The sequence below is a fragment of the Coregonus lavaretus genome (assembly GCF_964263955.1).
Source record: "Coregonus lavaretus genome assembly, chromosome: 28".
NCBI lineage: Eukaryota > Metazoa > Chordata > Actinopteri > Salmoniformes > Salmonidae > Coregonus > Coregonus lavaretus.
Window position 1 is genome coordinate 12,484,413 of NC_140015.1, and position 16,122 is coordinate 12,500,534.

Genomic DNA, 16,122 nt, shown 5'->3' on the forward strand with positions numbered 1-16,122 from the left:
GGCTTGGATGGCTGGGGTCTTTAACAATTTTCCGGGCCTTCCTTTCACATCGCCTGATACAGAGGTCCTGGATGGCAGGGAGTGATGTACTCGGCTCTCCGCACCACCCTCTGTAGCGCCATGTGATGGAGGGCGGTGCAGTTGCCATGCCAAGCAGTTACAGCCAGTCAAGATGCTCTTAATGGTGCAGCCGTATAACTTTTTGAGGATTTCAGGTCCCATGCCAAATATTTTCAACCTCCTGAGGGGGAGAGGCACTGTCGCGTCTTCTTCACGACTGTGTGTGTGTGGACCATTGTAAGAGGTTGTAGGCCTATGTAAGTGAGGGGAATGTGGATAGACTTTTTGAGGTTTTGGTTGTTTTCTAGTTCTCCTGAATTGCTCTAAAAGCTAATTTCATAAACTAGTCTAGTATATTATTAGTCTAATGTCAAAGCTATATTGTCTGGTAATTACTGATCAATATTCACTCTGGAACAAAACACCAAGTATAATTTGCCAAATTCATATTGGCTAAAAACACATCTAGATATAATTGATTAAATCTGGTAGTCATGATAAAGAAGTTCCGATCACAAAGTAATACTCATGAGTTCCATCTGATATCACAAGTAGAGAAAAATGCTTTCTTGTAGTACAAACCCAAACAAAGTCACAGACAGGCTTACCTTTGTTAACAACATTTGGGAAGACGAGCTCTGTCTATTAGTGATCAGTGATCACCATAACTGTCTGTGAAGTAATTGAAAGGAGTTTCCTGGAATAGAGAATAAAGGGAGAGAGTCCATCTGCTTCCTATCGAGGCATTTCCTGTGTTTCCGAGAGCAAATGCCTGTATTAACATCACCCTCAGGCGCGCACACACACACACACACTCACACACTAAATCAACCAGAAAAAACAGCCAGAAAATACACAATTACACAAGCACTGGCTTAGGCCTGCCATACACAGTATTTACAGTAGCCTTCACACAAACATGAAGTAGATATGTGGTAAGAAAACATAGGGACTCCCTAAAAACATGCCACTTTGATACAAGTGACTTTTCGTAGCAGGTTAGGAGAGCATTTTTGCTAACCCTAACTGTTTTCCCAACCTTAATCTAATTCTCCTAACCTGATAGGAAACAGTCCTAGCTGTATCAAAGTGGCTTGTTTTTATGGAATCTCTTCATCAAGAAGGCATAGCGAATGTTTCATGGAGTTTGGGTTGTTGTAGGATGTGTTTCAAGCATTTTCTATGAAATATGCAATCCCACTTACTCTGCCGAAAGTTATTTTCTCAAGAATGATGGGCAAGGATGCTAAAGTGGTAGGTCATCAAAGAGGCATGTGACGCAATAGTCTGTTGGGGTGTGCGTGTGTATGTGTGTGCGCGTGCATGTGACAAGATGGGCGTGCCTTGCCTGGGCGTGTTAGAGTCCAGCCGGTAATATTTCGCATTGGACATGAGGGGACGGCTCGCCCCGCCCATTCAAGGCTGGCTGATCTCTTGCACGCTTTTGTTCAAACTCAAATCAAGTCAGTCATAATCGCCTGCCTACCCTTTAGCTACTACACTGTAATATGTGAATAGCAGCAGACAACAAGAATTTCGCTCTTCATATTGATTTCTTTAGACGGCTCTTATTTACAATGTTCATGGTTTTGTCAGCCAGTAGTTGTATTTACGTTTGAAGAGTAAATACATTGGCATTTTAGTTAGCTTGTGAAAACGTGCGCGACGACTTCAGATACGAGCAAGGTGTTGGGACAAGGCAACAACTATAATTTTGGAAGGACAGATTTGACACAACTTTCAGACTAATTTTCACCAGGTTGAACTCTTGGATAGCTTCTATGTTTCTTCTATAGGCTAGTTTTGGACTGTTGTCTTGGCGTCTGAGTCTGTTTCTCATATTCCCTCTCTGGAAGTCTATGGAGAGAAGCTGTTCAACTTGGATGTTATCCTCACGCGACTCTGGATTTAGTTACGTACTGTGAGACGTACAAGCGTACCCTCAGAGGCCAGACGTTGAATGTTGACTTTACGACAAGAATAGTCGAAAACACCTAACTTTACCCGATTTGAATGCCTTTGCAAGGATTTAGCTGGTTTCTGTGCTGCAGGCAGGGTTTCAATTTGCTCGGACGGGACTATGGGGAGAAAGAGGAGGAAGAATCTTTTGAGTTGCGCAACAAGGAGGACCTGACTTGCAACAGACGTGTAAGTAACCTTATCTGCATGCATAATTAGTATTACCATGTTAATATTATTTGTATGCCCCCTCCTCCCCTATGATGCAGTTATACTGCGTTGTTAAGACTTGTCATACACATCTATGCATAGCCTATGACCACCTTATAATGTATTTTTTCCATCTTCCTGACTACTAAATAACAGCCAATATGTCAGTCAGTTGGGAATTTGCTACATAGGGAGAGTTAACATATTAAATGCCTTATAATAACACACCATAAAGGCTGACGCTACATGTTTATAAAATGTAATCAAGCATTTAACCTGTATGGAACATGTTTGAGAGTACACAAAGTAGAAATTGTATTTTAATCTCATTGCTTACTGACACCTGTAAATTGTATAACATAGTTATAACTAAGCATAGGCTACATAGCCAGCATAAATCATGGTGCATCTTGCTTTGAAGGACAACACATAAGTGGCAGCTATAAGTTGATGAACCAATTTCATTCCTCAACACAGAGAGGTATAGCTGGCTACATTACTCTTCGTCACCCTAGTTACCCACCCTCCTAATTTTGCCCTGAGCACCAGCTCATGAATACACTCACTGCTGGCTATGGATTCAGCAGCAGGAAAAGGAAGCAGAGTTGGGCCAGGGCAAGGTCTATCCATGCAAAAAAAACATTTGATTAGAACCATATTCCACGTTAGAATCCTATCCAAGATTGATACACATGGTAACATACAGACATAGGCAGGAATGAGCAGCCTATGTGCATAAAGATAGGCCTAGCCTAGAGGTTGTAGTAGGTCAGCCTTGTCACAGAGCCCACATTTACAGTTTTGAAGTGGTACCACTACCATCATGCTGACCTGACAGATTCCTTTTCCAGGATACAGGGAGTGTGTCAGGTCATTCATGTGATCTGCTCCCTCCATCACAATAAAATACAATCCCACTGTCATGGATACAGTGCACACAGACAGACATAATGTGTGTTGATCCCTGTATTTGGCCTGTTCTTTGAAGCCTGGGCAACATTGAGCAATCCCACACAGTGTGATGCAACCAATAAAGCCCAGTGTTGGATGGAATCGATCCTGTGGCGTCCGTCCACTCTATGGCAAACAAGACTGTGGCCTTGTCTTCTCTCAGTAATGTTAGTCATCTAATCGGGCACAGAGAGTTCAGCATTGTCCGCCCACTTGTGAGGGGTCATTGTTGCCTTGTATTGAGGTAACCTCTTTACGTCAATCTAGGACACAATGTACTGTACCCTCACATGTCCATTAAAAAGGAGCTTTACCTAGAATTTATTGTCAAAGTCAATATTATTGACCGCAGCTTAGCAAGCCATATAGTTGTAGGCCTAATTCAATATTTCTTCATGTTACGCTTTCAGTCATATTTTCTGTGTTGCTTGCAGTGCTTAGCTTGACTTGGGCAGCATATCTTCTTGCACAACATTAGCTAACCACTCCAAGAACATGGTTTGAAAATGTTCCCATCTATCACAAACTGAAACACCCATCCAGCAGAATAGTCCACTCTCCCCTCCTGTTCACCTCTGAAGATGCTATGAGTGAAAGTCTATATCCATTCATATCATCCCTTCTGTCTGCCAGCTGTTACACACTTTTGTTTTAGAAACTTGAGAGAGATAAGTTTTTATGAAAATGGTCTTGAATTGCGATGGATAGGCAGGTCTCTTCCCAGCAGTCCAACTGCACTAACAGACGTCTGGTCTGGAGATAAGAGGAACATCTGGTGCTCAGGGGGATCCAGAGAGGTGTCAGTACTGGAGAGTTGTTCTTCTTGGCAAACATCCCATGTCTTGATCATTATACACCATCTGTCTGGCAGTGATAGCTAATAAAACTCCAACCATGGTCCATTTCCTCAATCAATGCAGGGTTATAGTAGTATGTCTCAGTTAAGTCCGCCTGATGGGCTTAAAGTAAGACACTCTCCACCTCAGTGGAGGCTGCTGAGGGGAGGGCGGCTCACAATAATGGCTGGAAAGGAGCGAATGGAATGGCATCAAACACATGGAACCCATGTTTGATGTATTTGATACCATTCCACTAATCCCGCTCCAGCCATTACCACAAGCCTGTCCTCCCCAATTAAGGTGCCACCAACCTCCTGTGCTCCACCTCCCACCATGTAGCATAACCCCCCCATCCAAACCTAGCCATGCATCTCCAGCCCAAAAATTGTCACCACCCCTTAGCCCCTCAATCATGCCTTCTCACTTTACCCCTTTGTGACTTGTGACTTACAGGAGGGTAAATCCATTTGAGTTCTCACTTTTTGACAGCATCCCTTTTGATTTGAATGAAACCTTCCATACATATTTGCCCATTGTAGAAGTACTCAGAAAGTGACTTTTTGGACCTGAATCCCAAAACATTCAAGAGGTGCTCAAAATGACTTATTTTGCATATCCCACCATACCATGAGACATCCATGTCTTCATAACTGGAAAATATCAATGGTTGAGATTGATATCATGTAAAAGCTTGCAAACAGGTTTGTCAAACTGTTTTCTAATATCTGTAAAAAAAAGAAGAAGTCATTTTTTAACCTTAATCGTCAATTATCTCAAAACTGATTTTTTTTTTACATATTCGCATATGTTGTAGCTTAGACCCTATTTTACATCATCTGAGGTATTTGTGTTGTGCCGGCCATCGGTTGAGACACAACATGCTCTTGAATACAGGGTGGGTGTAATGTTTTGGCTGATAAATGTACTAAAATGGGAATCAAATAGACATTTTAACATTCATATAATACCACAAAGATGGTTGGAGGTCCACACATCAGAGAATGTTGACTTGAATGGGAATATGTTGTTTTACATTTGAGCCTACTGTCAATCCTCCATAGGAAATCTGTTGAAATCATTGAAGGATAGATAATAGTATATACATGACCAGTTGACATTCGATGGTAGGTGGACCGACGGCCATCTTTGTGGTAGTTATTAGAACTTAAAATTATATTATTGAAATGACACCCACCCTGTATTCAACAGCGTGTTGTGTCTCAGCCGATGGCGGGCACAACACTAAAACCTCAGATTATGTAAAGTTGCGTCTAAGCTACAACATATGCGAATATGAAAAAAATCGGAGTTTACGCGTTTTTAGATCATTTACATTCAAGCTAAAAGAAAATGTCTATTCAAAACATTTTTGTGCAATTAATCATTAAATATTTTGACAACCCTGTTTGACAACCCTGTCATATGGATTTACCCAATTGTCACGATCGTTGAGAGACGGGTCAGACCAAGGTGCAGCGTGGTATGCGAACATGTTTATTAATACTAAACACAAAACAAAACAAACCGACGTGACGTGACGTGACGTCCAAGGCTATACACAATACAAGCCTATACACAGAACAAGATCCCACAAACATAGTAGGCAACTGGGCTACCTAAGTATGATCCCCAATCAGAGACAACGAGCGACAGCTGTCTCTGATTGGGAATCACACCCGGCCAAACATAGAAACACAACTCTAGATCCTAAACATAGAAAACATAGATTCACACACCCTGACTCCACAAACAAGAGTTCCATACGTCAGGGCGTGACACCAATAGTGCGCTGCACACTTCCTTTCCCAAAAGAGAAGAAAGAGAGTACCCTCTAAAGAACATCCCTGTTCAAATCAATAATGATCTAATTTCACATTAATTGTGTCGCCATCCATATTGTATTATCTGGACTACAGTGAGCATAGGCTATGTGAATGAGTGGTGATGGGGGTTTGGCCTATTGTACATACCACTGCCTTTGGTTTGCTCCAGTGACTTAGGTTATTGTGTGGTCATAGTTTATTGTGTGGTCATAGGTTATCGTGTGTTCATACCCTTTTCTACAACAGTAGCCCTAACCTCCCACTTGGGATTTTATCAGCTCCTTAACTACAACCGGACACAACTTCCTAGAAAATATTGATTATTGATTTCCTGCCTACTCCTAATCCTGTTTCCTCCCGGCCTGCCCCCTCTCACTGATGTGTGCTGGATATAGAAACGACCAGTCAATATTACCTGCTGAGCCAACCATTAGACCTCAGCTGACACAGACTAAGCATGCACCACTACAGCACACTTTCCAAAGGTGGTTTTGGGGGTGGGGTCGGAGGGTGGGTGTTGTAGATGAGTCCTGGTCTGGGGAAAGCCCTACAGGGAAGTTCCACTGTTTACACAGTGGCCTCAGTTACGTCCAGCGTTTGACAAGCCGCACTTTGAGACAGGAGGTCAGACCTCCCAGGCCTCCCTGTGTGTGTGTGTTGGAACGTTTTCTCTGTAAAAGCCTGTTAGCTAAATGGTCCCTGCTGCTGCCAGGGATGACCACAGCTACCCACAGGCCTGGTGGAGGAGTGAGGAGTCTCCCCTCCGCTCCAGATACATCCATCCAACATCTTCACCACCACCACCATCTCCTACGTCGGCGTTTTCCTCTGTGGTGCCAAGAAGGGCTGTGAAGTGTAAAAGCCGTAATACTGAAACCATGGAGTGACGCGCTGTACCCGGCCTTTGCTCCAGCTGAGGTTGGAGGCATGAGTCAGTTGTGACGCTTGTGCAGGCTTGGCTGGCAGAGCGGTCCCTGCCTGGACCAGTTCAGAACCTTTCCCCTGCATGTTTACAATCCGGATTCAAAGAAATTGCTCTCCCAACAGCTGCCCAAACAGTCAGGCAGACTGAGCTGAATGCATCCAGTGTTGAGATAGCCAGGGCACTAAGGAGAGGACATCCGTCATTCTTTCTCCCTTCCAGGTTTCCACTTAAATCTCAGCATTCTGCTAGATGCAATGTGAAGTTAGGCCTAGCTATGTTTGCCACCGGGCAACGCGCCCGTCTACGACAGCTGCCAGCGTTACCGGGAAGAAACAGGCCCTGGCTTGCCCGAATGTGGGTCCCGTTAACCGGGCTACGGCGATGCCCCTGCCCTCCCCTCCCCCCTCTTTATTAAAAAAGAGTCTTCAGAGGTGTTACGGTACACTGGTTTATATTTGGTTTCCGTTGCGTCGCGGCCTCACCACCTTCAGGCCACACATCTGGTCCTCAGGCTGGCGTTGGCAGAGCCCGAACATTTCATCCTGGTTACTCAGCCTCCCAGGAGAGCTGCAGGGGGAGGAGGGAGGAGGGGCTGGTGGTGGAGGGGGGCCAGAGGAGAGCGGAAGTGAGCCACGGAACGAATACATCACAGCATCTCTCCCTCCCTCCTTCCCGGCCCCGCTCCAGTCCGGATGATTCATCCCCTGCCTGCCCTCTCTTCCACTCTGTCTACTCTCTCCAGCGAGATCAACTCTGCCAGACTTCTGAATAGCCATTCCCTCCTTTTTTTCTCCTTCTATCATTTTTGGGACTATGCATTTAAAGAGGTAGCCTAGATCAGTGGCTCCCAAACTGGGGGGGTGCACAAAGGATCGACAGGGGGGGACGCTTTCAACTTACTCTTGAAAGTTGTAATAGTGGAATGCACAAGGTGCAATTTCGAAATTGGATAATGCATCATCAGTTTTCCTCTTGTCATGTCAGTCATTGCATACCTTAGAGAGCTATCTCTAACTTGTCAGAAATATCCAGATCAACTAGCCCATGTCAGCTAACGTTTTTTAGCTATGGTTTTTAGCCCATAGATTTTGTTGTAATGTTAGAGTCACTCCAATATCACATGAATACACATTAGACATGGCAAAATGTATTGAATGGCATGAAAATGAGCTTTAAAACTGCAGAATCTTCCTGAGTGAAAAAGTTTGGGAGCCTCTGGCCTAGTTAAACAGACAGGGGTAATAATGTTCAGTGACAGTGTTCTTTTCTTAGAGAGTACCTACTCAAAATAAGACTGTGGAGGATTTATTTATTGGATTTATAAGCAGACTTGCCATATGGCAATTGACAAACAGTGACTTCAATCAGTTCAGACACCAGTTCTCTCTCTGTCAGACATGGCAGGCTCAGGCTGTGCCATGGTGTGAGCAGAATGTCTAGAGAACGGGACTTGGCCAGACAGTTGAGGGTCGACAAGAGGGCCAAGCAGAGCCAGGAGCAGGGGAGGGCCACAGCCCGCTCAAGCCTCATTCACAAATTGCTTTACGACACCATTCAGTCATTTCTGTCGGGCTCGTCTGACGTTTACGGTACCTCTCCCTGGGTTAAACTTTAACTCAGTCATATTACCCACACCTTTTTCTTATCCTTTCATTTGACCTCCGGCCCTCCGCCCGGCGTCTACCCTCATACAGAGTAGTAGTAGTAGTACTGTAAAGTACCCTCATACAGAGCGCGTACTGTAAAGTACCCTCATACAGAGCGCGTACTGTAAAGTACCCTCATACAGAGTAGTAGTAGTACTGTAAAGTACCCTCATACAGAGTGCGTACTGTAAAGTACCCTCATACAGAGCGCGTACTGTAAAGTACCCTCATACAGAGTAGTAGTAGTACTGTAAAGTACCCTCATACAGAGTAGTAGTAGTACTGTAAAGTAGTAGTTGGGTTTTTCTTTACCCATTTTTTGTCATTCTTTCTGAAGCACTTTGCAGCGTGTGTTTGCAGAGGCAGAGTCCTAAACTTAACAGACCCAGCAGTAAAATGTGGTGTTTGAACAGCGAGGGGCCCAGAGCTGACCTGGATAGTGTTTCAGGTAGGCCAGAACCCCGGGCCGCCGCAGGGCCTCCCTCAAGGCTGTGACTCCTCAGAGACAACAACACAGGCCACAGAAACACACAGCGCACCACGGACACGGGCCAACTGGATCACAGGCTAGCTCTGATGAGGTTTTCCAAGGTCAGGCTAGGAATCCTAAGGGCCCATACGCAGTAAAAAAAAAATGGCTGCTTCACAGGGCACACCAGAATTTAAAGTCCACTATTCCACCGTGAAAATTGATTTAACTTGATTGCTAGCAGGGGCTCCGTGTATTCAGTTGACACAGCCCACCTCAACTCCCATAAGACCAACTTGGTGAGAGGAGTGTTACTTTACAGACGGATTGGATTTTGTATATCATTCAATGTGGGTATAAGTTGTGATCGATGTCCAGCTGTTTCTTTCCTAAACAACAAGCTAGTAGCCACTGCAACAATGTACTGTAAAACAGCCATGTCTCTCAGTGCAAGGCAGAGAGAGGGGTGAGGATATACGGCTGTTTAAGAGGAAAAGTACTGTACAGTGAAATGATGTTGGCCCCTCATTGTGATTTTCCAGGAAATGAAAAAAAGCTCTCTGCTTAATCATCAGTGCAGTTAAAGTAGAAACAGGAGTCTGTCTACACCCTCATTTATGGGCCTAGTCTGTTTGTCTCCCTGGTCTGGCCTCTCTCTCTCTCTCGGTCTCTGTCTGTCTGTCTCTCTGTCTATCTCTGACAGAGGAGTGCCATTAGCATGTGAGGGTAGGCTATACTGTGTTACAGCCTTGGCTGGTCAAGTGACCTAAAGGTTCAAGTGCTCTGGCTAGAAGTGTTTGCTAAGCAGAAAAGTGATTTATTTCTGTTGGTTTACTTTGACACTGTACCAACATTAGTCTTATGGAACTTGAATATATCATTTTCTCATTTGTGTGTTTATATAACAATAATTCAGAGGTTAAACAAAGAAAGACTCATACAGCTGTGTGAGATAGGAGTGCGACCGACCACAAATAACATTTTATGTTAGTCGCCTTTTTCACAGAAACGGCTGGATGTGTATAAAAGGGTGTAGGGTGTGTGTTGAGCTAAAGCACAACATCATCCTCTGTTTCTGGCTCCTGTTAAATGAGCCTCTTTTGCATGCCATATTTCTCCCCACCATCTCACACTTGCATGTGAAAGCCAACCATTACAAGAACAGAGCAGCTATGTGCCTGGTGTGGCTGCCAGGAAAGGCAGGCTGCATGCTATACTGTAACACACAGGGCTGTCTGGGGGGAAAACCTTCAGGTGGGCAATCACCACATCTAGACCTAGACTACCTCAGAACTGACCTGTGAACTACTTTTTTTGTGGGGAGCATGATTTGCCTACCATGCTAACTGTCATAGCACATTAACTAGCCTACATCAACTCTCTACAGGGTTATCTACCTTGAACTGATGGGTCTGTAGCTCTCTCAGATCACCCCTCATTAAACATGTATGTTGTAATCAGAATGCAGACTCTTCCCAGCTAGCACATAACGTTATGAGATCCAAATGTTTCTTAGATCTTGGTGAGAGGGTGGTTGCCCTATGGTTATTTTGCATACAACCTTCCCAAAACCTTATTTGAATGGTGCAGGATAATTGCTTGGCTTTGGAACATTCTAAGCACATTTAAGGAACTTTAAAAAATCTACAGGAATCTTGGTATTTAATTTCCTAAAAGTTTAAACATGGTTACATTTAATTTAAATGTTGGTAATGTTCTAGGAATGTTCAGAGAACATTAAGAAACAACGTTCTTCTGTGGGATTTTCAGTAGTTTCATAATAACGTTTCCTACATTAGGAATCATGGTTCTATTTAAAGTAATGTTCTCACATTGTTCCGGGAACGTTAAGAAACAACGTTCTTCTGTGGGAATTTCAGTACTTCAGCATTAATGTTTCCTACAGGTTTCCTCATGGTTCTATTTAAAGTAATGTTCTCACATTGTTCTGAGAATGTTAAGAAACAACGTTCTTCTGTGGGACAGTTAACCCAAACTAAGCTATCAGGGTTATTAAAAGTCTTATTAAAACATGTTCTCAGAACATTATTTTTATTACCTTCAAACAACCTATAATTTCCGTTCTCAGAACATTAATAAAACCTCTCAGGAAAATGTTCAGGGAACCATGGTAAAACATTCTCAGAACCTCCCTGCAACCTAAATATGAATGTTCCCACCAGAACAGGCGAAATGTTCACATCCGTTCTCAGAACGTTAAAAAACATCAGTTTTACCGGTCAGGAAACGTATGACTTCGTTCCCAGAACCAATGGGAAACTAAAAACGTACGTGTCCACAACTTTCAAGGAACCAAATGTGCTAGCTGGGTTAAGTGTTTTTTTTTTTTTTTTTCACAGGGTCCACTTGAGGTGACTCTCTCTCAGCCGACTCGCACAGCCAATGGGACAAACGGGTAAGTTGTTTGTGTGTGTGTTTGTGTGTTTGTGTATGCCTGAGTGAGCACATGTTGTGCTGCTTTTAGGAAGTCAGTGTTCCAGTTTTTCAGAACGTTTACGTCAGAAGTTCCTCTATAGCTCTTGATGTTGGTGTATGATTCTGTGTAGAATGATCCGTCACCAAGCACAGACATCATTAGTACCCAATCTCTTTATTTTTTACTTCCCTCTACAGAGCTTGGTTCATGGGGTTTCTCATATAGTATGCCTGACCACACACGCACACACACACACACACATGCAGAAGTACACGTAGGATCTTAATTTGAGCCAATTTGCTACAGCAGAAAGATGATCCTCTGTAGCTCAGCTGGTAGAGCACGGCGCTTGTAACGCCAAGGTAGTGGGTTCGATCTCTGGGACCACCCATACACAAAAATGTATGCACGCATGACTGTAAGTCGCTTTGGATATAAGCATCTGCTAAATGGCATATTATATTATTATTATTATTATGATCCTGCAGCAACAAGAAATGTGAATTATTATGTGGATTATAATGAATGGTCATTTCTGTAGGGGTTGATACATTTTTCGTAAGGGAAAATCAAGTCTCAAAGTGGAAATTACAGACTTCAGAAGCCTTTTAAACCTCAAATACACTACAAGTTCTCCTGCAACAGGGTGATCAAATTAAGATTCTATATCTGTAGTACGCGCCACTACCAGATTTGCAGGCCATGTGTCAGCATGAGACAGGGTGACTCTCACACCCGGGTGCAAGATAAGACAAACACACACGGACCACTTGACCTCCACCAGCAGCAGAGGTCGTGGCGGTCTGAAGACGTGACGTCAGTGTGGGATGGTGGTGGTGGAGGGGGAGATGAGGGATGTCAGTCCTCAGGCCTGCACCACACTATCAGTCAGGCATCACATCCATATCTACCCCCTCCCCACTTCCACCTCACTCCCAGACAATCTCAATCTCAGGCCTCTCAGAGCACAGACAGTTTGGAGTGAGTGAAAAGCCCTAGAATTATACAGTTGAAGTCGGATATTTACATACACCTTAGCCAAATACATTTAAACTCAGTTTTTCACAATTCCTGACATTTAATCCTAGTAAACATTCCCTGTTTTAGGTCAGTTAGGATCACCACTTTGTGAAATGTCAGAATAATAGTAGAGAGAATGATTTATTTCAGCTTTTATTTCTTTAATCACATTCCCAGTGGGTCAGAAGTTTACATACACTCAATTAGTATTTGGTAGCATTGCCTTTAAATTGTTTAACTTGGGTCAAACTTTTCAGGTAGCCTTCCACAAGCTTCCCACAATAAGTTGGGTAAATTTTGGCTCATTCCTCCTGACAGAGGTGGTGTAACTGAGTCAGGTTTGTAGGCCTCCTTGCTCACACACGCTTTTTCGGTTCTGCCCACAAATCTTCTATAGGATTGAGGTCAGGGCTTTGTGATGGCCACTCCAATACCTTGACTTTGTTGTCCTTAAGCCATTTTGCCACAACTTTGGAAGTATGCTTGGGGTCATTTGGAAGACCCATTTGCGACCAAGTTTTAACTTCCTGACTGATGTCTTGAGATGTTGCTTCAATATATCCAAATAATGTTCCTTCCTCATGATGCCATCTATTTTGTGAAGTGCACCAGTCCCTCCTGCAGCAAAGCACCCCCCACAGCATGATGCTCCCACCCCCATGCTTCACGTTTGGGATGGTGTTCTCTGGCTTGCAAGCAACTCCATTTTTCCTCCAAACATAACGGTGGCTTCTTCCTTGCTGAGCGGCCTTTCAGGTTATGTCGATATAGGACTCGTTTTACTGTGGATATAGATACTTTTGTACCTGTTTCCTCCAGCATCTTCACAAGGCCCTTTGCTGTTGTTCTGGGATTGATTTGCACTTTTCGCACTAAAGTACGTTCATCTCTAGGAGACAGAACGCGTCTCATTCCTGAGCGGTATGACAGCTGCGTGGTCCCATGGTGTTTACACTTGCGTACTATTGTTTGTACAGATGAACGTGGTACTTTCAGGCGTTTGGAAATTGCTCCCAAGGATGAACCAGACTTGTGGAGGTCTACAATCTTTTTTCTGAGGTCTTGGCTGATTTCTTTTGATTTTCCCATGATGTCAAGCAAAGAGGCACTGAGTTTGAAGGTAGGCCTTGAAATACAGTGAGGGAAAAAAGTATTTGATCCCCTGCTGATTTTGTACATTTGCCCACTGACAAATAAATTATCAGTCTATAATTTTTATGGTAGGTTTATTTGAACAGTGAGTGACAGAATAACAACAAAAAAATCCAGAAAAACGCATGTCAAAAATGTTATAAATTGATTTGCATTTTAATGAGGGAAATACGTATTTGACCCCCTCACAATCAGAAAGATTTCTGGCTCCCAGGTGTCTTTTATACAGGTAACGAGCTGAGATTAGGAGCACACTCTTAAAGGGAGTGCTCCTAATCTCAGCTTGTTACCTGTATAAAAGACACCTGTCCACAGAAGCAATCAATCAATCAGATTCCAAACTCTCCACCATGGCCAAGACCAAAGAGCTCTCCAAGGATGTCAGGGACAAGATTGTAGACCTACACAAGGCTGGAATGGGCTACAAGACCATCGCCAAGCAGCTTGGTGAGAAGGTGACAGCAGTTGGTGCGATTATTCGCAAATGGAAGAAACACAAAATAACTGTCAATCTCCCTCGGCCTGGGGCTCCATGCAAGATCTCACCTCGTGGAGTTGCAACGATCATGAGAACGGTGAGGAATCAGCCCAGAACTACACGGGAGGATCTTGTCAATGATCTCAAGGTAGCTGGGACCATAGTCACCAAGAAACCAATTGGTAACACACTACGCCGTGAAGGACTGAAATCCTGCAGCGCCCGCAAGGTCCCCCTGCTCAAGAAAGCACATATACAGGCCCATCTGAAGTTTGCCAATGAACATCTGAATGATTCAGAGGAGAACTGGGTGAAAGTGTTGTGGTCAGATGAGACCAAAATCGAGCTCTTTGGCATCAACTCAACTCGCCGTGTTTGGAGGAGGAGGAATGCTGCCTATGACCCCAAGAACACCATCCCCACCGTCAAACATGGAGGTGGAAACATTATGCTTTGGGGGTGTTTTTCTGCTAAGGGGACAGGACAACTTCACCGCATCAAAGGGACGATGGACGGGGCCATGTACCGTCAAATCTTGGGTGAGAACCTCCTTCCCTCAGCCAGGGCATTGAAAATGGGTCGTGGATGGGTATTCCAGCATGACAATGACCCAAAAACACACGGCCATGGCAACAAAGGAGTGGCTCAAGAAGAAGCACATTAAGGTCCTGGAGTGGCCTAGCCAGTCTCCAGACCTTAATCCCATAGAAAATCTGTGGAGGGAGCTGAAGGTTCGAGTTGCCAAACGTCAGCCTCGAAACCTTAATGACTTGGAGAAGATCTGCAAAGAGGAGTGGGACAAAATCCCTCCTGAGATGTGTGCAAACCTGGTGGCCAACTACAAGAAACGTCTGACCTCTGGGATTGCCAACAAGAGTTTTGCCACCAAGTACTAAGTCATGTTTTGCAGAGGGGTCAAATACTTATTTCCCTCATTCAAATGCAAATCAATTTATAACATTTTTGACATGCGTTTTTCTGGATTTTTCTGTTGTTATTCTGTCTCTCACTGTTCAAATAAACCTGATCATGTCTTTGTCAGTGGGCAAGCGTACAAAATCAGCAGGGGATCAAATACTTTTTTCCCTCACTGTACATCCACAGGTACACCTCCAATTGACTCAAATGATGTCAATTAGCCTATCAGAAGCTTCTAAAGCCATGACATAATTTTCTGGAATTTTCCAAGCTGTTTAAAGGCACAGTCAACTTAGTGTATGTAAACTTCTGACCCACTGGAATTGTGATACAGTGAATTATAAGTGAAATAATCTGTCTGTAAATAATTGTTGGAAAAATTACTTGTGTCATGCACAAAGTAGATGTCCTAACCGACTTGCCAAAAATATAGTTTGTTAACAAGAAATTTGTGGAGTGGTTGAAAAACTAGTTTTAATGACTCCAACCTAAGTGTATGTAAACTTCCGACTTCAACTGTATAACATAGCTGATGAACAGTATACATGCCTGATAATGTCACAACTCGCTACAAGAGGACAACTCAAACAGGAAAGGGAGAGGGAGGAGGGCTGAGGGAGCGGTGAGCCTCGAGTCAGACGGGACATGCAACCTCCTGAGGGAGCGAGAGGGGGAGGGAAGACAGGGTGAGCGAGGTGACTCAATCTCACTTCAGGAACACACCCTGGAGGGGCGAGGCTGGCGCAAGCGTGTGTGTGTGTGTGTGTTGCCACCTCCACAGAGCAGAGAAGAGCGGGAGGCCTCAGAGCTGTCACACAGGTGATTTACTGCTGGCTCTGTAGGGAGTGTGTTAAATAACTGACTGACTATAATCTTCACACTAAGAATAATGTGATGTGGTACTCAACCATTACCTGGCCACTGGCCACACCTATCTAATGGCCCATTTCAAAGCAGGCAGGAGACACTGTGACATATAGTCAGATTTATCTCACATTTATTCATACAGATTAGACCAGTTTAATTTGTTTTTTAGGGGCCCATTGAGAGTGAATTTAGAAATTTCAGTCACAAGTGAATGTAGACTAAGCAGAATACATCTGTATTGAAAAGCACTGTAATATTGAAGGGATGTGGAGGGTTTGTACTATTCTGCAAGTGAGCGTCATAGATTTATGGTCATCCGGAATATGAAAAGTATAGGCTCCAACAGGACATCCCACACCTCCGTCTGT

At 43.9% G+C, this 16,122-nt stretch overlaps 2 protein-coding genes across 2 annotated transcripts in view; one reads left to right on the forward strand and one right to left on the reverse strand.

Moving 5' to 3' along the window:
* Positions 1-16,122, reverse strand: part of LOC311104443 (zinc finger protein 385C-like) — a gene marked incomplete at both ends in the record, with an annotated part of 664,983 nt that overhangs the window by 459,734 nt on the left and 189,127 nt on the right. The gene's annotated exons all lie outside the window — the stretch shown is intronic.
* The window catches only part of LOC311104446 (pleckstrin homology domain-containing family H member 3-like), a 35,640-nt gene continuing 21,057 nt past the window's right edge, over positions 1,540-16,122 (forward strand). The window contains exons 1-2 of the mRNA XM_084146284.1: positions 1,540-2,208; positions 11,243-11,298. Of these exons, the coding sequence (XP_084002410.1) occupies positions 2,074-2,208; positions 11,243-11,298 (191 nt within the window). The 5' untranslated portion in view covers positions 1,540-2,073. The remainder of the gene's footprint in view (positions 2,209-11,242; positions 11,299-16,122) is intronic.